This window comes from Sus scrofa, chromosome 10 (genome assembly GCF_054392235.1).
Source record: "Sus scrofa isolate SSC_HxYL_T2T_F1_AM1 chromosome 10, Sscrofa_HxYL_maternal_Yorkshire_Landrace_v2.0, whole genome shotgun sequence".
Taxonomy (NCBI): Eukaryota; Metazoa; Chordata; class Mammalia; order Artiodactyla; family Suidae; genus Sus; species Sus scrofa.
The window spans coordinates 13367422-13392738 of NC_139392.1; the positions used below are offsets into that span (position 1 = coordinate 13367422).

General features: G+C 45.6%; 3 protein-coding genes across 4 annotated transcripts in view; 2 read left to right on the forward strand and 1 right to left on the reverse strand.

The window, feature by feature from the left end:
• Nucleotides 1-25317, forward strand: part of LOC110255634 (uncharacterized) — a 601290-nt gene that overhangs the window by 569149 nt on the left and 6824 nt on the right. The window lies entirely within an intron of this gene.
• The window catches only part of DISP1 (dispatched RND transporter family member 1), a 1033384-nt gene that overhangs the window by 169320 nt on the left and 838747 nt on the right, over nucleotides 1-25317 (forward strand). The window lies entirely within an intron of this gene.
• Nucleotides 18090-25317, reverse strand: part of DUSP10 (dual specificity phosphatase 10) — a 58563-nt gene continuing 51335 nt past the window's right edge. For both annotated transcript variants that reach the window (XM_084979181.1, XM_003130510.6), the window contains 2 exons: nucleotides 22818-23189; nucleotides 18090-19335 (listed from right to left, as the gene is read on the reverse strand). In XM_084979181.1, coding sequence (XP_084835307.1) covers nucleotides 19070-19335; nucleotides 22818-23189 — 638 coding nt within the window. In that variant the 3' untranslated portion in view covers nucleotides 18090-19069. The remainder of the gene's footprint in view (nucleotides 19336-22817; nucleotides 23190-25317) is intronic.

Sequence of the window (25317 nt, forward strand, 5' to 3'; positions counted from 1 at the left end):
CACAGGTGTGGCTCGGGTCCAGCGTGGCTGTGGCTGTGGTGTAAGGCTGGCAGCTGCAGCTCCAATTCAACCCCTAGCCTGAAATCTCCATATCCTGCAGGGGCAGCCCTAAAAAGACAAAAAAAAAAAAAAAAAAAAAAATTTAAATACCTCTTTTCACTTTGATTATTGAAAGTTACTTTCACTTTGTCTAGGATTTTATGTTGGCCCTTGTTTTCTGTCAATTTTTGAAAACATTTTGGTTGAAAAAAAGTAGCTATAATGGCTGCTCCTTCGAAGATTTTTTTTTTTTTTCAGTTCCAATTTGACCCCTGGCCTGGGAACTTCCATATGCCACAGGTGTGGCCCTAAAAAGAAAAAAAAAAAAAAGAAAGAAAGAAAGAAAGAAAGAAACCTGAAAGGCAAGGCGAGGATGGAGAAGGGTGTTCCAGGTGAAGAGAGACATTTGGGTAAAGGTCAGGAACACACTGCCAGTGTAAGGTGGGCTCCAACGCATGTGGATGGAGCAAGAAAGGGACTGGCAGGGAGGGGTAAGGGCACAGATGAAACCGGAAGGAAGGGGGGAAACCCAGGGCTGGATCATCAACGCTGGTCAGGGACTGTCACTGACCACCGTTTCGGAAACTTACAAACCCTGATGGCGTCTGGCTTGTGCACCTGCGTGCCTAGCTGAGTTTGCAGGCATGGCCCCCAGCCTTTCCCAGAAACACCCCATCTTAGAGGCAGTGGGTTCAGGACACGTGCTATGAGATAACACGACTTTTCTAAGTGTTCTCTCTCCTTGTTCTGACATAAGGCCTCTTAGCTCAAGCCTGTTATTCGGATATTTCGTAAGCTGAGATGGAAAAGGCCCAAGTCAAGGCTACAAACTGGGTGAGTCAAGTAAACAAAGAAATCACAGGACAGAGAAAATCAAAGGACAGAGAAAATCACATGACAGAGCATCACCCTCCCCCACCCTGACCATTACTTTTTGTTGTCTGAAGAAATACAGATTTCTCCCTTACCTGACACCTCCTCATTACTTTTTAAATTTGTATACATTAATTGTGATACATCTTCAATTTTCAGAAAAGCGGCAAGCACTTCAATAGATCCTCTACCCAGATTCACCATATATTAAAATTTGCCAATATATATATATTACATCATTGTCTAAAACTTTATACATTTCTATATATGTATATGTTCTTATATATTTATATATAAATTTTAAAATTGCATTTGCATAACTTGGGCAATCGTATGAACATTATATGCCTATAGATGTTTTATACATTACATACATATAATTTTATAATCATTTGAGAATGTTACATATCTCATGCCCCCCTTCCTAAATACTTTCACATGTATCCCTTCAGAACATTAACATATAATCATAGTACGATTACCAACATGTTCGAAAATAAACAGAAATTTTTTATTTTATACCCAGCCTTTCGTCCCCATCCATGTTAAGGGAAGGTGTTTGCTTCCTGAGGCTACACTAACCAATCCATACACACTTGGTGGCTTAAAGTGACAGAAATGTATTCTCTCCCAGTTCTGGAGGCTGGAAGTCCAAAGTGAGGGTGCCAGCAGGGCCACACGACTTTAGAGGTCACTCAGGGAAAATCCATCTCTAGCTTTTCCAGCTTCTGGGGGCTGCTCGACTTCCTTAAAGGCAGGAAGCTCTGAGGACTGGATGGGAAGCCACACGGAAAGGACTGGAGATGGTTCAGAGGTGCACGGAACGCTCAGTAACTTCCAGTTATTACTGTAGCATGCTTCCGCTTATCTGCAAGGGGGCTGTTTCCATTGATTTCTTCGTTGACTTACCAGGCATTGCAGGTTCCCTTCCTCGGAAGGAGTTCACTGCAGGTAGATTGGAGACGTGCGAGCTTTAAACTTATAATACAGTCAAGCCGCACAGGCTGTGCCATGCGTGCAATGCCCTGTGGGACCACAGAGGCGGGAAAGACCAATCCTTGCGGGCCAGGGATGGGGCGAGAAAGGGAGAGGATCTGGCAGGGCTTCAGGGAGACGCGACTTTGAAGACGAGTCTCGAAGGCTGTGAAGGACTCGATCTTGTGGAAGAGAAAATAACTACATGCGTCCACAGAGATCTGTGATGACAGGTTGTCCGTCTACACTTGTTTGCATAGATTCATGTGTTTGGGGGCAAGGCTATCGTTTTCGCTTTTCATCTGTAGTTTTTTCCTTCTCGATCCTGGAGGATAAGTTGAGACAATAACCTGTCTTCTTTAAATAGTTATTAATCCTCCCTGAACTTTTATTCTATAATATGAGGAATAGTGGATCATTTTTTATGAATATTAAATGCAATTTTACATACACAGACACATAAAAATGTATGTGGGTATGTACATATAAATACACCAGCTAACAGTGTCTAGAGCCAGGAGACGCTCCACGCATTTTACTCATCGTTCTCCTCTCTTCTGTTTAGCTCTTTCTCCTTTGCCTCTCAGTGCAGAAGCAGTTGGACATATAAAAAAAAAAATTGCTGGTTGAATGAAGGGATTGGAACCTGAGGGCAACTTGACTTCCAAATTACTGCATCTCTCACAGATCCTGACGTGTGTACAGGGGCTCTGAGAAGGTCTGGGGAGCGAGGGAGGTGGGGGAAGAAGGGGCAGAAGAAGGAGGAGAGAGAGAGAGACAGACGGACGTCAGGCCCACGTGGTAGTTTTTGAACCCCGAGCTCTGAAAGCGTTATCGCCTTCTGCCACAGACAAAGGACAAAAGCTTCGTGTTGTGAAATGAATGATTTTTTAATTCCTTGCACCTTTCTGACCAGGGAATTTTTAGGGGCATTATCTTGGTGAAGCCTCATCACATGCCCTAAGTCCCAGAGGGTGAAATCCCAATCAGATTCCCGAGGCTTCTCTTTTCGTGATGTCATCCTGCCCATAAGAGGTACCAAGACATTTGTTCTCTAGGAAGAAGACAGAAGTATCCGAGAAAAGATCCGGTCTCTGCTCCGAGATCTCTCCGTTGCTAACTGTGTCATCTCGAGAGGCCCACCAACTGTTGCTTGCCAGTCCTCATTGTCTTCTTGGGTATAATGAAAATAATGCCTGCCGTTGTTAACCTCTGCAGGAGTGCTCTGAGGGTCTAAGCGTGTGTGGGTATGAAGGAAAATAAGCTTGGTTAACTGTAAAGCTGCGAACACGGGAAAACCTGTCAGGGTCACGTTTATACTAAGGTGGACGTGACTGCTGTCAGATCCTGCACTGAGTAGGGATGGAGAGGGAAGAGCCAGGAGGACCGACCAGAGGGCGTTATTCCCACACAGAAGGGAAAGGCCATAAGCGCCGGCTGGGGACATCGGAAGGCCTTCTTGCAGTGACTTCATAGCTTTTCTGAACCCACCCTATCCAGACCCGATGTGACCCTTCGCTTTTCTGCCTCCTGTCCCTGTGTGGACCCAAGATTCCAGAATTCACAGACTGTTCCTCACCCCCAAACACACACACATCCTTCCCCAGGGGGGAAGCTCCTTCCTTCTCCAAATATGTACAAAACCACCAGCCCCAACGCCGGCTGTGGGCTGGCTGAGATCAGGGCTATTCTGGGGCAGCCAGTGTGCACGCTGATGGGGCGGATTAATGAGACAGTCTGCTCCTCCATTGCAATTAGAAACAACACTGGAACTATTCTGGGGCTATTTCCATGCAGGGAACTTGAACTGCTCATCAGCCCGCTTCTCACTCAGAGACCTGTGGGTAATGAGGGCCGTGTTAAATATAGGCGAATCGGCCCAGAGCAGCCCCATGCACACTGGCGCCTTGGGCTTTCAGGATACACGATGCCCTCAGCTAGCACAGCAAGAGCAGTGAAAGAGGGAGTTAGCGGCAACCTGGAGGATTTGGGTGTTGCCGAACAAAAGCCAAAAACGCCCTGGCCTTTCAGCCACACACGGGCCGTCAGATACAATTCAGGAGTGAAAAACCATGTCAGCCCCAGTCAAGCATCCTGACATTTCTGGTCAACCAGCAGCCAAGCCGCAGGTCGGCCACCAGCCCATTAAAGGGAACAGTTCAGCTTCGAACGGAGGGCTTGGAAGGAGGGTAGCATAAAGCTGGAAACCTTCCATCTGAACACGGGCACCTTAAGCCGGAGGAGCGAAGATGCCATCTGTATAATTGCAACAGCCTCTGATGCCAAGAAGCTGTGTGGCTACTGGGTCATCAGGACACACGTTTCCTTCCTGGTGGGAAGGGACTCACAGTTCCCTGGATTTGAAAACTTAGCAGCTTTGAAATTATTCTCTCGTGACATGGCGAAGGGGCTGGGAGAGATCACGTCGTATTATCTCCATTTCAGAGATTTTATGATCATCTCTAGTCTCTAAAAGTGGAAGAGAGTAAATTCAAACCCATCAGCCGAGCCCACAGAGAACCAGCTTGAAATCCTGTGGAACGTGTCACGGAGGTAAGGGAAGTAGCTCCTTGTGAAATGTGCCCCTTAAGACGGCTCCCAGGAGTTCCCGTCGTGGCTCAATGGTTCACGAATCTGACTAGGAACCATGAGGTTGCGGGTTCAATCCCTGGCCTTGCTTAGTGGGTTAAGGATCTGGTGTTGCTGTGAGCTGTGGTGTAGTTTGCAGACATGGCTCGGATCCTGCATTGCTGTGGCGTAGGCCGGTGGCTACAGCTCTGATTCGACCCCTAGCCTGGGAACCTCCATATGCCACAGAAGCAGCCCAAGAAAATGGCAAAAATAAAATAAAATAAGAAATTAAGACGGCTCCCAAAGTGTGGTCCCGGAATCAGCAGCTTTGGAACTCCCGAAAGGTGGTGGAAGTACGGGATCTCAGGCCTCATCTCCCATCTGGTCGATGAGAACCTCCTTTGTGATGAGGTACCCAGGACATGAAAATGGCATGCAAATGTGGGCAGTCGTCTGGGGAGGCTCACTGCCTCGTACCTGGGGAGGAAGTGACTAACATCAGGCTTTCTAGACGCGCTCAGCTAGTTTGAGGAGACTGCGAAGTTATTTAGCTGCCGCCGTGCCTCATTGCGTGTTTGGGTTTTTCTATTGCCTGATCACCTGACAATTTGACCACTTCCCAGACTCCCAGGCTGGTACCTGGGTAAACACAGCTCAGCTTATACCCAGTCTTGAAGCCATTGATTGTCTGCAACCTGATCTCTGGGAATTACCCCAAGCTCTGTGCATTTGAGGATCCTTCAGTGAGTGTCTGGGCCAAGCCCTGACCATTCATCAATCAAATCAGGGATGAGATTTCAGTATTTTTAGACTGGGAGGGCCACTCTCAAAATTGATTTAGGATATTCAATTGTGTTTGTGGCTACTGGACATGATAGGGGCTTATCCCCGACTTGCCTACAGCTTAGTGACCGGCTGACAACCTCCAGATGGAGATGTAGCTTGTGTCCCTACAATTACAACCCTGTCTCCACTGAACCCACTTTTCCTTCAGGCCAAAGGTGTCTGACCTTGTGATGCCTTTATGGGGGAGCAGGCAGCACTCTGTCCTAAGCAGATTAACAAGATTTAATTTGTGTCTGAAGATGGCTCAGCAGAGGTCAATGGCCTCAGATGGGAAAGGAAATTGCTGACCAGGTGCTTAGAGGGGCTTTCTGGCCACAAAAGTCACTCTCTGAACTTGATGGCACTAAGACTCACTGCAGCTCAAGCATTGAGTCCGGCCCAGTTTCTCCATCTCTGATAAGCCACATGGCTGTCTTTTTTGAGTTCTTTATATTTTCTCAACACATGGAGTTCAGACAATCAAAACCACCCATGTGATACCTTCTCTTAGCTGCAAAGTACCAAGGGGTGACAGATCCAGCACAAACCTGGGGCACTAGCCCATAGGCAATTTTGCAATCGCTTAGTCCCATTTGAAGTTGCTGGTGTGGTATACACGTCGTGACATCTCTGAGAACTCTATGGCCACCCAAATGGCCAAGACAGACGGTTATGATAAGGTGAGAGGCTGCATTCCTCCAAATCTGGATGATAGACATATGCTATCTTTTCACCCCATGTGGTCACTCAAGTCCCGCAGTGGTCAGAAGCTTGTAGCGGCCCCATATCGAGTATTACATCATGGATTACACTACCAGGCATCCCATGACACATGGAAGGGAGTAGGGGAAGTGTCAGCACAGGTTCCACCACCTTAATTCCTATAACTTTCTTCTTGCCCAAAGAAGAAGCCAGCCTAGAAGCCATTTGCCAGACTGCTTTCTCTACCGACTCATTTCTTTAACGGAGTTAAGAGCCCAGGACAGACTTCGTTTTAGGTACGGCAAGTATCACAGTGAATAGGCAGATGTAGTTCCTGCCTCATGGAGCCTGCAGCTTGGTGAGGGAGGCAGACCTTATACTATTAGAGAAATAATCGCATAGTGAAAATTATGATAAAGAAAATGTATGGGATGTAATATACAGGGGTGGACTCAAAAAGAAGTAGTCCTGGAGTTCCCATTGTGGCTCAGTGGATTAAGAAACTGACATAGTGTCCGTGAGGATGCAGGTTCAATCCCTGGCCTCAATCAGTGGGTTAAGGATCTGGCATTGCTGTGAGCTGTGGTGTAGGTGGCAGATGTGGCTTGGATCCTGAGTTGCTGTGGCTGTGGCGTAGGCCAGCATATATAGCTCTGATTCGATTCCTAGCCTAGCAAATTCCATATGCCGTTGATGCAGCCCTAAAAAAGAAAAAAAAAGTACGCTATAAACTGTTCGTGTGTATGTCAGTAATTCAATTTCCAGGAAGTGTAGTTGGTATGAATAGAATTATATTTCAAAGTAAAATTCCAATATAATTATATTTTGTTCTGCTTTCTTCAGTAAATGCTCTTGAATTCAAAAAAGATACTCATAAAAATGTTGTGAGACCTTTGGAAAGAAAGGGCCATTTAAATTCAGAGCGTTACAATTATAGTCATAATTATTTTTCTGCTTTTCTATCATTGATCCTGCCATTGTCCCTCCTACCACTCTCAACCAGCAATGTTCTCCCTACTGCCCCCCAAAGAAAGACACCTTTAAGTTAGCTAAAGATAGAAAAGTAGATCTTTGGAGTTCCCATTGTGGCGCAGTGGTTAACGAATCCGACTAGGAACCATGAGGTCGCGGGTTCGGTCCCTGCGCTTGCTCAGTGGGTTAAGGATCCGGCGTTGCCGTGAGCTGTGGTGTAGGTTGCAGACGCGGCTCGGATCCCGTGTTGCTGTGGCTCTGGCGTAGGCCGGCAGCTACAGCTCTGATTCGACCCCTAGCCTGGGAACCTCCATATGCCGTGGGAGCGGCCCAAGAAATAGCAAAAAGACCAAAAAAACCAAAAAAAAAAAAAAAAAAAAAAAAAAAAGAAAAGTAGATCTTTGTAGTACTATCTGCCTTGATAGCCTTATGAGGGAGACAACAGCTTCTGGTACCATCTGATGTAAACGCAATGGCTCTCACCAGCGCATAAAAGCTGATTTGGGAATATTCTGAAATTTTGTGAGATGACAACTATTTTTTCAAATGTTTATTAGTCTAGTTGATTTACAGTGTTGTGCCAATTTCAGCTGTACAAGTGACCCAGTCATACCTATACCTACATTTCCTTTCTTATATTATCTTCCATCATGGTCTATCCCAAGAGACTAGATATAGTTTCCTGTGCTAGACAGTAGGACCTCATTGCTTTTCCATTCTAAATGTAATAGTTTGCCTCGGCCAACCGCAAACTCCTCATCCATCCCACTTCCTCCCCCTCCCCCTTGGCAACCACAGATCTATTCCCTAGAGATGACAATGGGTCCTGGAGTTTTGTTTGTTGAGTCCTTTTAAATGACTGATTCAATTTCATTACTGGTAATTACTCTGTTCATAATTTGTGTTTCTTCCTGGTTCAGTCTTGGAAGAGTGTATATTTCTAAGACCTTGTCTATTTCTTGTAAAGTTGGTTTGGTGGTGCTAAACCCTTTTAGCTTTGCTTGTTTGTAAAACTTTTGATCTCTCCATCAAACCTCAACAAGAACCTCACTAGGTAGGGTATTCTTGGTTGTAGGTGTCCCCCTTTCTCCACTTTAATTATATTGTGTCACTACCTTTTAACCTTCAATTGAAAAATCAGCTGATGGTTGTATGTGTTTCCTTGAATTATATTTTTTGTTTTTCCCTTGCTGCTAATATCCTTTCTTTATCTTTACTTTTGTCATTTTAATTACAATGTGTCTCAGTGTGTTCCTCTTCGGGTTAATTCTGTGTGAGACTCTCCGTACCTCCTGGACTTTGATGGCTGTTTCTTTTCCCAGGTTAGGTAAGTTTTCAGCTATTATGTCTTCAAATATGTTCTCTGCCCTGTTCTCTCTTCTGGGATCCCCCTATAGTGTGAATATTTGTGTTCTTGATATAATTCTAGAGGTCTCTCAAACTGTCCTCATTTCTGTTCAGTGTTACAGATTTCCACTACTCTGTCTTCTAGCTTGCTGATCCATTCTTCTATATCATTTAGTCTATTGTTGAGTCTTTCTAGCTATTTTTAAATTTACGTTATTGTATTCTTCATCTCTGATTTTTTTCTAGTGCTCTGTTAAAAACTTCTGATTCCTTACTCTGCGTGTCCCTTCTCTCTGAGGGTTTTTGACCCACTTTACACCCACTACCCTGAACTCTGTCTTGTGTAGACTGACTGTCTCCACTTCACTTAGTTCTTCTTCTGGGGTTTTATTTTGTTCTTTGGCTGGAACATGTTCCTCTGTTGCCTCATTTTGCCTAAGTTCCTGTTTTTATTTTTGCACATCTGATAGGTTAGTTACATGTCTCAACCGTGGACTAGTAGCATTTTGTGGAAGACTTGCTGTGCTTCCAGCAGCATACTTCCCTCCTGTCACCTGAGCAGTGGGCTCTAGGGCTTCTCCCCAGGAGGGCTGTATAGCTATTTCTGTCATGGTGGCTGACTGTGATAGGCTTGGTTGGCCCCCCACTCTTTTTGGTGGCCAGAAAACCCTGGCTTGGTGCAGAAACTTCTGCCTGCTGATTGATGGGACCAGGTCACAAAGCATCTGACTGCAGAAGCCCAGGGAGTCCTGGGGCTTATTCCAGCTCATTTGTGGGCAGAGTCAGGCTTCTGAAGGCTCCAGGGCTGTTGCACATTCACTTGTGGGTGAAGCCAAGTCCTGAGGTTAATGCAAGACTACTGTCAGGCAGAGCTGTTTCCCAGACATTAGCTGCGGAGCCCAGGAATCTCAGAGCTAATGTCACATCACTTGGTGAGGGAGGTGTAAAGGGGTGGGGTGGGGGGTGCTGGTTTTTGACATAGTTATATGCAATGTCAGGGTTATCCTGAAGCTTGTGTTTCTGCTAATGGGCAAGGCCAGGGCCCAGTGAACTCAGGGCAGGATCTGGCCTGCTGTTGGGCAGGTTGGTTAAGCTGGCCATGGGATTGTGGTTTTCTTGTGTCTGGTGTCTGCCCCCTGGTGGGTGAGGCTGGTCCAGAGGCTAGAGAAGACTTTCTGGAGGGCAGGATGGAGGGGTCCAAGGGATCCTGGAGCTGGTGCCTGTGCACTGGTAGGTGGGTGGAGCTGGGTCCTCAGCCCTTTGGTGGCAAGACCTTAGATCTAAGGTTTTTTCTTTGTTTGCTTGCTTGTTTTTTACTATACAAGAGGAATCCTTAAGAATAGAATATAGTGTTTTAAAATATAGTGGCTAAGTTTCTAGGATATTTCAGTTGCTATTTGTCCTAAAGAGAAAATATACTTCTCCACTAAGATGAAAACAGTGGTAAGAAAAAATAAAAAGTTGACCTAAGTGCTTACTTCCTCTTTTGAACTTCAGATTTATTCACTCATAAAATGATTCAGAGGGAAATAATTACAATTTAAACATGCCTTAAAGAGATTGTATAATCAGATATGTTTGTACAGGGCTCAGTAGCCTCCCGATAATGATTTCAACTTTATTGTGACACCAAAGACAACTGGCTTTTAGGGAAATCTCTTCAAGGTAAAGGATAATTTGCTATGTCTGGTCCTCCCTACTACTAAAAAAGAGGCACAGTGTCTAACAGGCCTCATTGGATTTTGGAGCAAACATATACCTCATTGGATGTGTTAGTCCCATCTATTTACCAAGCAACATGAAAAGCTATTAGTTTAAGCAGGATCCTGTTGTGTTGTGATTTACAATAAGAAATGTGTGTTTGGTCTTTGTTCTCACTTCTGACACCCAGCCCCTAAATCCCTTGGAATTTCCCGCGGATGAGAGTGAGAAAGGTGTGTTTTATTATGTTAATAACTTTTGGAAACCACCTAAGGATGGGGGTTGTTTGTCAGGAAAATCAACCAGTGTAATTAAATGGTTGGAACTTTCAGCCCTACCATGGACCTCTGGAGAGGGGAAAGAGGCTGGAGATTGGGGTCCCTAGCTCATCACCAAAGGTTTAGTCAATTATGCCTACATGTTGAAACCTCTATAAAAACCCGAAAGGACATGATTTGAAGAGATTCTGGGCTGGTGAACACGTGGAGATTTGGGGACAAAGATGTGCTCTGAGCAAGCATGGAAGCTCTGTGCCCTTTCCCCACATCTTGCCCTATGTATTTCTTTCATCTGGCTAAGTTCCTGGGGTATTTAATAATCTTTTATCTTTATATTAAAAAATAGGAATAATCTTTTATAATAAATTGATAACCTAGTAGGTAAAATGTTCCTCTGAGTCCTTATGCACCACTCCAGCAAATTAGTCAAGCCCAAGGAGGGGAACATTGAATTCATGATCTGTAGCTGCTCCATCAGCAACACAGGTTTAATCTGGAGTTGAGGTTGGTATCTTGAGTGGGTGGAGGGAAGTTCTATAGGACCAAGCCCTTAACCTGGGACATGGTGCTGTCTCTAGGTAGACAGTGTCAGAATTGACTTGACTTGTAGAACACCCAGCTGGTGTCCAATAATTGCTTGATGTGTGGGGGAAAACACCACACATCAGAATTGAGTGCTGAAAATTAGCTGCAGAACAAGAGAAATTTCTACAAGAGTTCAAATCTGTCATAAAGCTGCTCTGACATCTAAATCCAGTATAGTCCATGGCACTAGAATGGTCTGTATTAGACAAAGATCCTATATGAAGCCATTTACCCAATAGATGAATCACAGAGCAGACATTTAGGATTTGGAAACAAAACAATGACAGATTCTTCAGAAAAACTTTTTTTTTCCCTAAATAGCAATTTGGAAGCTTAATAATGGATCATCAAGTTGTAATGAAATCTGAATTGTTCATGAAAAACTGCATGTAGTTGACCTACCAAGCCTCTGAGTTGGGCATGAATAATATTATTTCATTTTCAAGTGGAACTGGAATATGTGAAATCAGATACAAATAAGTTAACTATACAAGTGACCCAAATGCTCATGGTCTCTAATCCTGCTGCAAGACTTCCTTGAACTTGAACGTATGGCTTTGTGGGAAGTTCCCTATGATCAGTGGACTGAAAGAAAAATAGTTGACCTTGATTATGGAGCTTTGCATGATCAGCTGTACCATTCTAAAATAAATGGCTACATCACTGCAGCTCCACAAGGATGATAGCGGTGTAGGAAATATTTTCCAGTGGGCAGAACTTCCAGCAGTACACCTGGTTATTCATGTTGTCTGAGAGATAGCTAAAGATATAAATCTCCATGACTTCATGGGCGGCAGGTCTCTCATGGTTTAGATGCCTGATCAGGGACTTAGAAGAAAAAATGATTGGAAAATTGGTGACAGTAAAGCCTAGGGGAAAGGAAAATGATTAGAACTGCTTGAAGGGCACAGAATGGACCACACGAATGTTCAACAAACTTGGCTGCAGCATAGAAGGATCTTAGTAATGCTGAAGAATCCACATTCTGTGAATCTCTGTCTAGTCTCTTTCTATAGTCACTCCGGCCCTTGAACCATGGTCTCATGAACAAAATAGCCACAGTGGCAGAGGTGGAGGTTATGCCTGGGCTCAGCAACATGAACTACCGGTCACCACGGCTAATCTGGCTACAGCCACCACTGAGCATCCAGCCCACCTGGACCAGAGATTAACACCAAGGCCCTGGAATAGAATGTTTCCTGGGTATTCACCAGCCATTGGATGGCAGGTTAATTATGTTGGATCTCTTCTATTGTGGAAGAGCCAGTATTGCATCGTCACTCCGTAGAAATGGACTCTTCACTTGGATTTTCTTCCCTTGTTTGTAATGCTTTTGCTAAAATTAGTATCAGCGGACTTACAGACTTCTTATGTCTTATTCACCATCATGGTATTCCACAATGCTTTGCTTCTGCCCGAGGAACTTATTTTGCAGCAAATGAAGTGTAGAAACAGGCTCACACTCATGGAATTTACTAGACTTACCGTGTTATCCATCAATCTGAAACAAGTAGTTATTTGGACAGTTCAGTTACTGAGCTAGATGAATGGAAACTTTTTAGGGCTAAGGTAATATCCTGCAAGCTACATCAAAGTCTCTACATGGTCAACTAAATATATCGCTGTTTCTCCTTATCCCAGGTTCCCAGATCCAGAAATCAAGAGCTAGAAATGAAAACACTCCTCACTGTTTCCAGGTGTTCTACTTGCAAAATTTGTTCTACGTACTCTACAGTTTGGGGTTCTGCTGGTCTAGAAGGCTTAGTTCCCCGGGGATGGACACTTCAGCTAGGTAATCCAGCAATGGCCCCATTAAATGGGAAGTTGACACTTTCTGCTGTCTACTTTGGGCTCCTCACACTAAAGAAACAACAGGCAAAGAACAGGATTACGGTATTGTTGGGGTGACGTGACTACCATGGGGAAGCTGGGTTACAACAGGACGATGGGTGTAGGAAGAACTATGTCTAAACATAGGGCACCTTTTAGACTCTCATGGCCCATAACAAAGGGACCCAATGCAGACAGAACTTCCAAAGGCTCAGCTTCTTCAAAAATGAAGATTTAGGCCACCCTAAGAGGCAAGGCACCACCACCAGTGGAGATGCTTGCTGAGGACAGTGGGTACAGCAAAAGCAGGAACTTATCAACATCAACTAGGACCGCATGATCATTTGTAGAAATTAGGAAAGCAAGATTTATAAACATTCTGACTTCGAATACGTTTTGCTACATATTAACGGATTCTTTTTTCTCCTCGATCTGCCATCTAGTATAAGAAGTGGTCAAGGTGGTTATTCTTTGCAGTAATTTCCTTGGGCTGCCGTAACAAAATTCCAAAAACTAGACTTAAAACAAAATAGAAGGGGGAAAAAAGGGAGGAGTTCCCTTCATAGCTCAGCGGTCAATGAACCCGACTAGGATCCACGAGGATGCGGGTTCAATCCCTGGCCTTGCTCAGTGCGTTAAGGATCCGGCGTTGCCACAAGCTGTGGTGTAGGTCGCCTGTGTGGCTCCCATCCCACGTTGCTGTGGCTGTGACATAGGCCAGCAGCTGCAGCTCTGATTCGACCCCTAACCTGGAACCGCCACATGCCGCGGGTGTAGCCCTAAAAGGAAAGAAAGAAAAAAAAACATAGAGGGAGTTCTTGTTGTGGCTCAGCAGAAATGAACCTGATTAGTATCCAAGAGGATGCAGGTTTGACCCCTGGCCTTGCTCGGTGGCTTGACAATTGAGCATTGCTGTGGCTGTGGCGTAGGTCACAGACATGGCTCGGATCCCGTGTTGCTGTGGCTCTGGTGTAGGCTGGCAGCTGTAGCTCCAGTTCAACCCCTAGCTTAGGAACTTCTATATGCCGCACCTGCGGCCTTCAAAAAGCAAAAAGCAAAAAAGAAGTTTATTCTGTTATGGTCTGCAGGCCAGAGGCCCAAAATCAAGGTGTCCTCAGGGTTCATTCTTTCAGAGGCTCTGAAAGAGAATCTGATTCTCCTCTCTCCTTGCTTGGGGTGACACTCACAGTCTTTGGTGTCCCCCGGCTCTTAGATGAATCACTCCAACTTCCACCTCCCTGGTTGCACGGCGTTGGTTTCTCTGTACGTGTCCAAATTTTGCTCTTTATAAAACAGATCAGTCCAGTTATACCCGTACTTGTCTTAGCTCCCATCCGAATCCAATATGACCTTTTAAAAACTCGGTTACATCGGCAACCATGCTGTTTCCAAAGGATCTCATTTACAAGGTCTGGGGTTTAAACTTGAGAAACATCTTTTTGGCAAACACAATTCAATCTATAACATCCTTGTATCTCAGTATTTAAATGAAAGATATCAAAGGGAGAGCAGCTCGCACGTAAAAGGGGAAGAAATAACACCCACAAATGGATAAAGTAACACGTGAGCTTATACGCTCTTATTTGGAGAGAAGATTGGTATCTTTTCAATTGTGGGAGTGATAGTGGTATCTTCTAGGCGGAAAACATCATTTTCTTTTTTTTTTTTTTGTAGCTTCTTTTTTAAATTTAAATTTTATTTTATATTGGAGTATGATTGATTTACAATGCTGTGTGAGTTTCAGGTATACAGGAAAGTAATTCAGTTATACATATAACTATTCTTTTTCAGATTCTTTTCCCATATTATTATAGAATATTGAGTAGAGTCTCCTGTGCTCTACAGTAGGACCTTGTTGATTATTGATTTTATAACAGTAGTATGTATATGTTAATGCCAACTCCTAATTTATCCTACCCACCATCCCCTGTGGTAGCCATAAATTGTTTTTTTAAGTCTGTGAGTCTGTTTATGTTTTGTAAATAAGTTTATTTGTATCAAGTTTTAAAGCAGGTTCTACATATAAGTGATATCATATGATATTTGTCTTTGTCTGATTTGCTTAGTGTTATAATCTCTAGGTCCAACTATGTGGGTTCGATCCCTGGCCTCGCTCAGTGGGTTAGAGGATCCAGGATTGCAGCAGGCTGCGGCATAGGTTGCAAATGCAGCTCGGATCTGGGGTTGCTGTGACAGTGCTGTAGGCTGGCAACTGCAGCTCTGATTTGACCCCTAGCCTGGGAACTTCCATATGCCACAGAAGAGGCCCTAAAAAGACAAACAAAAACAAAACAAAAAACACACTTTGTGTTTTGGGCCTGAGAGTCAGATGCTACAAGCTGCCTACAGAATAACCTTGAAATCAATCTTCTAGCGACATTCTTCTGGATTTATAATGCAGAGATTTTCCTGGGAGAAGTGTGTGTGTGGGGGTGATTGGCAGGTGCACTTGCCTGGCACATCTGGACAGTGGCTCTGGGGGGTGGCCCAGGGGCAGCGGAGGGTCTCTGCAGTGACTCCGTGAGCCAAAGCTCCTCCCCACACTGTTTCTGCCTCCCGCGCGCCAGCCATTCAGAGTTTCTGGAGCCTCCCCATCTGGCTGCTCTCAGGGCTTCTTTTCCTGTTGAAAGCGTATCCAGGCTCACCCATCTCGCTGGTTTCCCGTGTGTGTTGGGGAGGAGCGGGGTGTGGCAATACCAGAGCCCAGTGTGGCTCACGCGTCCTCTCTCTTCCAAGTTGAAGTGTTTCTTTTCCAGAGAAGAGAGTGGCCAGGTGACGCTCTGTGGGAACCGCCTGACTCACAGCTTATAGCACCTGAGAGCTTAGTCCTTGGTCACTGCCTCTGCGTGTGCGCGCGTGTGCACGCATGCACGCTTCAGTTAACACCTGTAAAACGGGGATGATAACGGTGTTGAACCTGAACTCATTTACTGAGAATAACAGTAGTTGTCTGTACAGTAGCTTGAAACCTGTGCCTTGAAAAGGGGCTGGTCCGGATAGTCGTGTCTTTCCTCACTTCCCCTCAGTGTGTGGTTGTTGGTTTGTGTTTCTTCTCTTGATTCTCCCCTTGTCACACCCCCCATCTGCTTCTCTGACCCACACCCGCCTCCCAGGTCTCTCTCCAAAAGTTACCGGCCCAAGATCTTCCACGAAATGCGCACTCTGTCTTGGTTAATACCCACTGGTTGGAAGTGTATTAACTGTGGAAATAAATGATTATTGAGGAGCGGAAGCTGCTGTTCAGTTTAGTGGAAAGGGATAATGCTCCTTATCTTTTAAAAAAATTAGATGTTTACGGATGCACTCTTTCAAAGAGGTAAGTGCATCCAGCACGAAATGACTCTTGCTGGACTCAGAATGCTACGCGCCTGAGTCGGCCCGAGATCTCCTTCTCAGGAAGACAACACTGAATTTGGCAGCTCGGCCCCAAAGTTCCCAGGTACCAAGTGAGGCCCAGATGCTGTACCTGAGCAGGACCCTACGGTGCCTTCATGGGACAGACCCCTCCCCCGTATCCTCTGCTTTAGCTCCTCTCTGAGCTGCCTAAATAGTAGAATCTGATGCCCGTGTCCAGAGTTGTTGGACAGATGCTAAAACCCCCACCAAATGGAAGAAATGAACTATTAGATGGTCATAACCACAAACCCCAGACCTGCTGGCGCATCAGGACGGACAGTGTTAACCCCAAGACACTGACGCAATCAGAGGGTCATGTGCGAGCTGATCACATACCCCGGAGTGCCCCTCTCTCAGCCGGATGTCAGTGCTTTGCGGAAACCCACCAGGGAGGAGGGTATTTGGAGCACCAGCTGCCCCGGACTCCTTGCTCGGCGGCGTGTGCAATGCACACTATGCTTTTCTCAACCGCAGCCCAGCGTCGGTAGGAGCCCCCTTACTGCCCAAGTGTGAGACGACCCAGGTTTGCTTTGGTAACTAAAGCCAGGGAGTCTTGTTTCTAGAGCAATGGCTTGGTTACTCCGTATTACTTTCATGAAGTGGTTAACATTCCTCGTGAAGAAACAGAGGCTAAGGAACTCAAAACAGATGAGCAAACTCGACCTGAATCTCTCTCAGCATTCTCGGTATGCTGGTTGGCAGGATTCCTATCTGCCCCAGGACAGTCTTGTTCTCAAAATCAAAAAGTTCAACAAACATAAATTATGTCCATGCAGCGAAGGAGAGAAACCATAACGATCCCTTGCTTTGTTTTGTTCAAAGAAAAAGGGAAAAGAGAAAGAAAGGGAATCAAACAAATGATGAGAACGTTAACGCTGTGACTCAGAATAAAGAAAAATACCTAGTACCTATGTCATTATGTATTTTAAACAGCTAATTGCATATCAACCCCATTCCTTACATATCTTCCAGCACCAAGAAAATTACTTGTCTGAGGAGTACAAAGCGCCATAAGAGAGATTTACTTTTCCCCGTATTAACGCTTTGTAGTAAATCCAAGTAATTCAAAACAGCTCTCAGTTAATTCCTAATAAAGTGCCCCCACTTCTAATAAAAGAAAACATGAAATTGCTTTAGTAGAAAAGCTAGTTTCTAAAACAATACATATCAACAATATTTCGTGAACTTGTCCGCAAAGCTTCACCGGAATATTACGTGCCAGTGTAGACATGCAGAGTTAGAAAGCTAGATTCCTTCGACTCGCCTACTCACCCCAGGCAAATGTCTGTTTGCTGTGGAACCTCCCCTGGCCAGTTCCCTGCAGGCACCTATTCTCATAAAACCTAGGAACCATCTGAGTCATGCTCTCCCCCAGCTGCACCCTTTCTTCTCTGCGGACTGGGAACTGCGGATACTTGCTGCACATGAGCCGAGAGTGATGGGGAAATCGCATTTACGAAGCTGAATTCGGCGTGCTGGCAAAACCAGAAGGAAAGAGCCCTATGCTGCAGTGCACACCGCTTGGGTAACGTCACCAAAGATGCAAGCAAGCTAGTGACAATGAGGGGGGAGGGCGTGGCAAGACACCTAAATAGCAGGTTGTCACAAGTATACATCCAATAGCCACTGAGGAGATCACAGAATTCTAACCAATCTGGCAGTAACCTGATCACCAAGGCTCAAAGGCTGGTGTAGAACCTTCTCAAGCCTTTAAGGCGATTACCGGAGGCTTCGCCTTTGCAAGAGGAATCACGTGGCAGAAGTGGGTGGTGGAGCTGTCACAGCAGCAGGGATCACGACTGGACAGACAGAGCTCTTTCTAATGTCCTCGCTCATTCTCTCCTCTTCCCACTGAAGCCAGAGACCATTTCCCCTCCCTCGTTTCTCTGTCCCTGCATCAAAACGTGTGTTTATTTCCACTTATGTTACATGTACAAGTTACAAGAGGTAAAGGATGCTTCAGCCTAAGTTGAGGAAAAAAGACACATCTCCAAATGAGTTTCATTTATATAATGAAAATAAATTTTTACACAATCAACAGAAACACACCAAGTTTTTTTTGCGAAAAATATTTTTAAATAAATTTTTCTTTTTTTTTTTTTTACATTCTGATATACATATGTAACAAGGTTTATGGCACGGTAACCAGAATTAAATCAGAGGGGAAAAAAATCAAAGGAAAAAGGTGGGAAAGAAAGTAATTGGTTTTGTTTAACTCATTTCTATCTCCAAGCTGGCAATTTTGCACTATTTATCTATTGTTCAGCTGCCAACTCTAACTCATTTGCACACTCAAAACACCATATTATTGCACAAGAAGCCAGTGAAGGCATATGCTATAATGGTCGGGTCCTTGCCATTTCCAAAAAAAAAAATCTCTTAAACCCAGAAAGGGTGAAAAGTAATCCAAAGTATGAAACACACAAAATCAACAGTATCCTTTGACACTTGAAAGAACATGAAGCGTTCTTAGACCACTTCAGCTGCCCTGGGCTTCTCTTTGCACCAGTGAGCACGACAGGGCTTGGTTTGGTTGGGTTCTTGCTTTCTGTAAGGACAGCCCAGGCGGATCCTGGACCTTCATGATTCAGCATCTTTTCTACTTACTTTTGGTTCTTTTTAATTGGCTTAAAGTGTAGCATCTTCGGTCTATGAACCTGCACAGACTAGTTAATTGTAAACTCTACAAATCGCTTAAAAGGAAAAGGGGAAGAAACAAGTTTTATGACATTTTTATTGTTGGCTTAAAAAAATTACTTCTTCAGCCTCCCTGCTCTGTCGGTTCGCAGGAAGTAAATCTCAATGGCGTCAAAAGTTAAATTCTTCTCACACGGGTTAAAAATAACAAGTTTTTAGATGAGTTTGTTTCCATTCACAAACTTTACCCCCAGCTAAAAAAAGAAAAAAAGAAAAGAAAGCATCCATCCTCTCCGTCTCCTAGCGGAGAACTGTCATCCTGTCCAGCCAGACAATTGTCACACAACCGTCTCCACGCCCATCAGCTTTGGTGTCAGGATCCGCGGTGTCACGCCGTTGTTTAGGTCTTCTTCAAACTCCAGCAACTGCCCCATGAAGTTCAGGTTCGGGGAAATAATTGGCCGTTTGCCTTTGACAAATTTATAAGCATCAGTCATGGTCATCCGCGTGTGTTTCATCAAGTAAGCGATGACGATGGTGGCCGAGCGGGACACCCCCGCCTGGCAGTGGATGAGAAGCCCCTTCCCACACTGGTGAGCTTCCTCTGGAATGAAGGAGAGGAACAGGTGAAGGGGAGAAGAGAGATGGAGGGAGAGAGGTTAGCTTTTATCCAGACTGGACAATGCCACTTCTGCAGAGAGAACACGTTAAAATGGCTTTGGAAGGCAGAATAGGTCACTAGTTAACTGTGTGTGTTTATGTCACTACCTTCAGAACTGGCTGAAAGCAACAGTAGCATGAACAAGAAGCTACATTTCTGCGTCTAAAGAAAAAACTAGGTCAAGGAGTCATTTACAGTCGACTTCCTAGGTGATGGTGGCCAGCTGAGGACGGAGCCATGGCACAGTCAGCTTCAGGATGAAGCAAGCTCCTGCTTAGGAATCCCCTCTGATTAAGGATGTTGGTTCCCACAGCCATGCGGTGAGACTCATCAAAGCCAGTGTTATTAACAATGTCATTCCCACCCGTAAGAGAAAAAAGAAACATTTCTTTGTTTGTGCTATAGGATGGCTGATTATAGGAACTGAGATTAAATGGATGAGTTTGTCTGGTGAAACCCTAAAGGAGGTTAAAGGAACAAAACTCAACTGGAAAGTTACTATGTTCAGCTTCTCACCGGAAAGCCCTACTGTTGCAAAGTTAAAGGCGTATAGTCCTCAGGCATAAGGCGTCATCTCCATCTGAGCCATCCAACCCCCTCTGCATCCAGGCATGCTCTTCCAACACGGCAATGATGCAGAAGACGGAGGAGTTCCAATGATGGCTCAGAATCCAGAGCAATTGCATATGGCAACACTCTAAAGGTTTTCAGCTATTTTAAAATCCTAGGGGAACAGCTTGTGGGCACTGCCTGAATGGATTGTTGATGACATGTCTAAACTAGAAGGCAGCCTTGAAAAAAGTAGCCCTGAGATGAAGACTAGGGAAGCAGAAGGAATAGGAGAGCCAGGTTCTAACATAAACTCCTACTCCTGGCTACCCACCAGGAGACCAACGAAAGAGACATGGTGCAAATTTTCATCTTAAAAATCCAAAGATTTAGCTTCCTTCTAGATAACAGTATTTTAGGAAAGTATCTCTCGTTTTTGATTTCTTCTCTTCAGCACACAGTATTTAGCTGCCTTCATCCCAAGACTGGAAAGCCGGGTGGCAAAGAGCCCCCAAGTGCTGCCTTTGGCCGTGGTTCCACCTTGCGTAAGTCCTGTAACTGCTGAGAGCCTCAATCTTCCCTTCTGATTAATGGGACCAACACCAACTAAGCAGGCTCAGAACCAAAGAAATAGCACCACCCCATTCAAGGATAAAGAAACTGGCAGAGGTAAACCTTAAACCTAGACTCCGCTTAGTTTACAGTGGACTCTGTGAATATTATTGTGTTATAAAACAGGCTCTGTTTTCCTTCAAGCGAGTATAGTATTTCAGTTGATCTAATGATATAACAAAGAAAATAAAAACGGTGCCTATGCAGGGGGCGATGTTGAATTGCTTTTCAGGCTAAATGCTATTTATTTTCTGTTTTGTTTCTTTAAAGAAAAAAAAAAAAAAAAAAAAAAAAAACAGGTGAGCCTGAATAATCTATAAGGAATGTGGGTGCTTTGACTGAAATCCTCTTAGAACAAGCATATCCTATGCTACTCACTACACGGAAAACCATTTCCTAACTTCCCCCAACTGGAATTAAGTCAGATAAAATTACAGGCACGACATCATATATCAACCAGGAAGTTCCTCTTCTGCTTGGTGACAAACTTTTCTTCCCCAAGGCTCAAGGTTTGATTCAGACACCAGCAGTAAAGAATTTCAAGCATCTTTGCAGCCACAAGCTCTGCCTGTTGGGAACTAATAAGAGCCTTATAAACACTGCCTCAATGCATTATAAAAAGGCTCCTGAGTTTGAAGTTGAGAGTGCCAGGCTCTGGTCCCTTCTGGGACACTAAGATTCCTACAACCTTGGAGAAGTCACCTTACTTTTCTGAGCTCAGTGACCACTCGGAAGTTCCTCCCAGGAGTTCCCACTGTGGCGCAATGGGATCAGCGGCACCTGGGGAACACTGGGTCTCAGGTTCGCTCCCTGGCCCGGCACAGTGGGTTGCCGCAACTGCGGCTCAGACCTGATCCCTGGCCCAGGAACTCCATATGCTGTGGGGTGCCACAGATGGAAAAAAAAAGAAAGAAAGAAAAGAAATTCCTCCCAGACTGACCATCCCACGGTCCTGTATTAAAGCCACAATTCACAGGGATACGCAGGCAAGGTGACCACAGCTGCCAAATCTCTGGCAAATCCAGCCTCCCTGCTGGCCGTTAAATCCAAGGTTTTTGTTGTTGTTTAGACAAAGAGACACCAAACACGCCTGCCTTCTTCCCGAGAGAGAGGCCAGTGACAACCTGCTGCAATATTTAGGAAAAGCACTGGGTCATCCCTTTGTGGGAAGAAAGGTTGGAGTTGCTTGAAAAAACAAACAATTGTTAACTACCCGCTGGGTGCCAGGTGCTCACCGAGTGATACTTTGAGCCTTGTGATAGTTTGCAGCTAGAGAAGCAGCAAACGTTAAAGTTTAAGGTTAGGGCCAGCCTGGCCATTCTTCCTTCTGGAGATTAAAGCCTGCTGATGCTAGAATTTTCTCTCCTTGGGAACTACACGATTTGGTCTTTCCCGCTTGGGCGAGTCTGGGGTAGACTACGGAAGTCTCATACCAGTTCATTAACAGGTGACCTCGTGCCCTTTTGCCACCCAACGATGATCTGAGACAAAGCAAACAGCAGGGAAAACCACCCCCAGCGGCCCTCCCCTCCTCTCTCTGCTCTGCCCTGAGGAGAGACAGGGTCCTGGTCACCACGGCCCAGGTGTCTGAAACAGGTCCTTCCTCAGAAACGCTGCCCGCGCCGCCACCTCCTGTAAAGAGGCGGTATCAGTGGCAAATGAGTTTACCTCACAGTAAGGGAGACGTGGGTGACTTTGGAAGGGGCATCGTACTCCAACAGCCCGCCCCGTATCCCCCCCCACCCCCCGCGATGAAATTTGCGGATGCTCGAGTCCCTCATGTGAACATGGCAAAGGACCCTCAGAACTCAGCATCGGCGAGTCGCACCTGCGATGGGCAGAAGCCGCGGATACCGAGGAGGGCCGACGCTTGTAGGGCCTGCACGGTGCCCGGAGTTCCCGTGCACCTGCCCTGACCGCCAGTTTCTTACTCTCTGCCAGTTCTTGGGCGCTGCGATTAAAGGACGGTCAGTGCTGTGACCCCTGCGGCTTTCTCACCGAGAGCCCCGGGAGGAGGAGGGTTTCTCGTTGAGCGGCCCTCCGCCCAGTGGGAACCGGTCTTTTTTGACCATCCCGTGGGCTCCAGGAGCCTCCAGGAGCTACGACTTAGGAGGCTACTTTGGCCGCACCAGGTGGCAGAGCCCCCAAACGCCTCGGGCAGCGTTGATGGCCACCCAGGCGTAAACCTCGGACCTGAGAGCAAAGCCAAGGCTGGAGGGAGAAAGGGAGGCGGAAGATGCGACCTCCCCGTGGGAGATAGTTACCAATGAACTCAAAGGCCTCTTCGAAGTACTGCCGCAGGTTCTGCTTGTTGCTGTCGGTGGCCGGCAGCCGCTTGTAGTTGAAGAGGCCTTTCTCGTAGTGGTAGAGGGGCAGGTGGGTGGTGACGTTGATGACGTAGCCGATGTTCAGCCGCTGCATCATGTCCAGGTCCTGAGCATCCTGCTCGTTGCCGAGGAACAGGAAGGGCAGGATGGGCGTCAGCTCGGCGTTCTCGATGTCGGGGGTGCTGGGCGCGGGCTGAGGTAGCGGGTTCGAGGCCGCGGACGCGCCGCCCCCCACCTCCCGGCACTCCTGGAGCTGGAGGGAGTTGTCGCAGAGGTTTTCATGGTTCTGCTTAAAACTGCTAAGTCCACCTGCGGCCGAAACACAGAAAGTGAGAAGGACTAACCCTCAGAACTTGAGAACGGCCAGAAAACGCCGTTTTCCCCAGCCGTTTTCCCCATAGGAATGAGTGGGTGTGGCGGCTTATTCCTTTTTTTCTTTCTTTTAATGAAACTGAAACAAAAATGCAAGTCGATTTGGAGTTCCAAGACAAAGGCAGAGGTTATCACGGAAAACAATGCCTTGAAAATGCCCTGGGGCATTTTCCTGTGGCACAGCTGGTTAAGGAGGTCTGGTGCTGTCACTGCAGCAGCTTTGGGTCGCTGCTCTGGAGCGGGTTCAGTCGCTGGCAGGGGAACGGATTGGGAAAAAGAAACACACACACACACACACACAGAAAAGAAAATGTGCTGGTCTCCCTGGGGCAAGAAGCCCTGAAAAGAGTTCCACAAAGCTTCAGGTGGTTTCATTAGCAGCAAATTCGATCTGCCCCCAAAAGCCATATGCTCAGTGGCCTCTACAGAATCTCACACTTTGGGAGCCCAGGAAGCCACAGGTGACTTCTTGGGGTAAGAATTTCTGCCAGTATCTGGGCAGTACAGGTGTGTGTCTTGCACCCTTCATAAGCTCCCAAGGAGGCCAAGCTGGCTCCCAAGAGCAGAATGGTTACCCCGGAAGAAGCAGGATTACCTTGGCTATGAGCAGTTGCACCCTACCTGCGTCTGTGACCTGGATAAGCTGCTTTCTCTCTGTGTGCCTCAATTTCCCCACCTGGAACATGAGGGCAATGGCATATACCTCTTAGTGTGACTGGTAGTCTGGAATGGCTGCAGACACATATACCGTATGCCAGGGAGTTCCTGCTGTGGCGCAGCAGAAACGTATCTGGCTAGTATTGATGAGGATGCAGGTTCAATCCCTGGCCTCACTCAGTGGGTTAAAGGATCTGGTGTTGCCATGAGCTGTGGGGTAAGTGACAGATGCGGCTCAGATCTGGTGGTGCTGTGGCTGTGGTGTAACCCGCTGGCAGCAGCTCTGATTCGACCTCTAGCCTGGGACCGTCCATATGCCGAGGGTGCAGCCCTAAAAAGAAAAAAAAAGTATGCCAACCTCCCCCTCATCTGATGTAGTGTCTGTTCTGGGAAGGTATCTTAAGTCATCTGACCAAAGATACTCAACTAGATGCATAAAGATGCTCACTTTAGCAGTACCTGTTTTCTAAAAGGGCCAAGTTAAACACAAACAAACAAACAAAAAACCCCATTTCTTTAAAGGGAAGCGTTGTCTTCTTCACCCAATGTAATTATTATGTAGCCATTAAAAGTTGTGAAGGGAGTATGAGGGCAAAGAAAATGTTTCTGTTTAATATTAAATTAAAAAATTAAAAAATTCACCATACGTGTGATCAAAACATGTTTTGTTTGAAGATCAAAACAAAAAACACTTGTTTAACACTTGTTTAAAGTAGGAAATTTATGGATCATAGTTTATTGTTTGAACTTTTATCTTTAATATTTGTTGGATACACTTGTGAGTAAAAACAAAGGATTATTGCAAAGGGTAAGTTGTACAATATACATGTAAGGGTTATGAAATCTGAGTCAACGTTATCCTCTACCAAATGGGCTCTCATTCTTATCAACTAAGTCCACTGGGGCCTTCCCTCTGAACGGAGGGGGAAGTTGGAGATCTCTTAGAAAAGCCACCAAAACCGAGTATTTACCCACCTTGATAAATGCCTTACTTCTGTCTTGATAGTTTCAGGAGATAAGGGAGGAAACAGAGAATGTGAACGGAAGATGGTTGTATGGAAATAAACACGGGAAGTCTATCTGTCCACTAGGTTCTGAACCTGACATCTGTCCTTCTCCATTTCAAGTCTCCCCTTTGGCAACCACAGCAGGAAGCTCTCTAGGCAGTAACCCAGACCCAGTCTCAGGGCTGTTCACAGCCGCTGTACATGAGTCCTGTCACCTGGGCAAGTCCTGTTTTCATTAAGATCTGGCCATGACTCAAAATCATTCGCAGGGGTTAATGTTATGATCATCGGTACGTGTCAAAATCTTCACTTTTTGAAAAGAAAAACAGGAGCTATGATCGTTATAAGTGATTTCTAGAATTAAACTCTATGCTTACCTATTCAGCTTATTCTGCTATGAA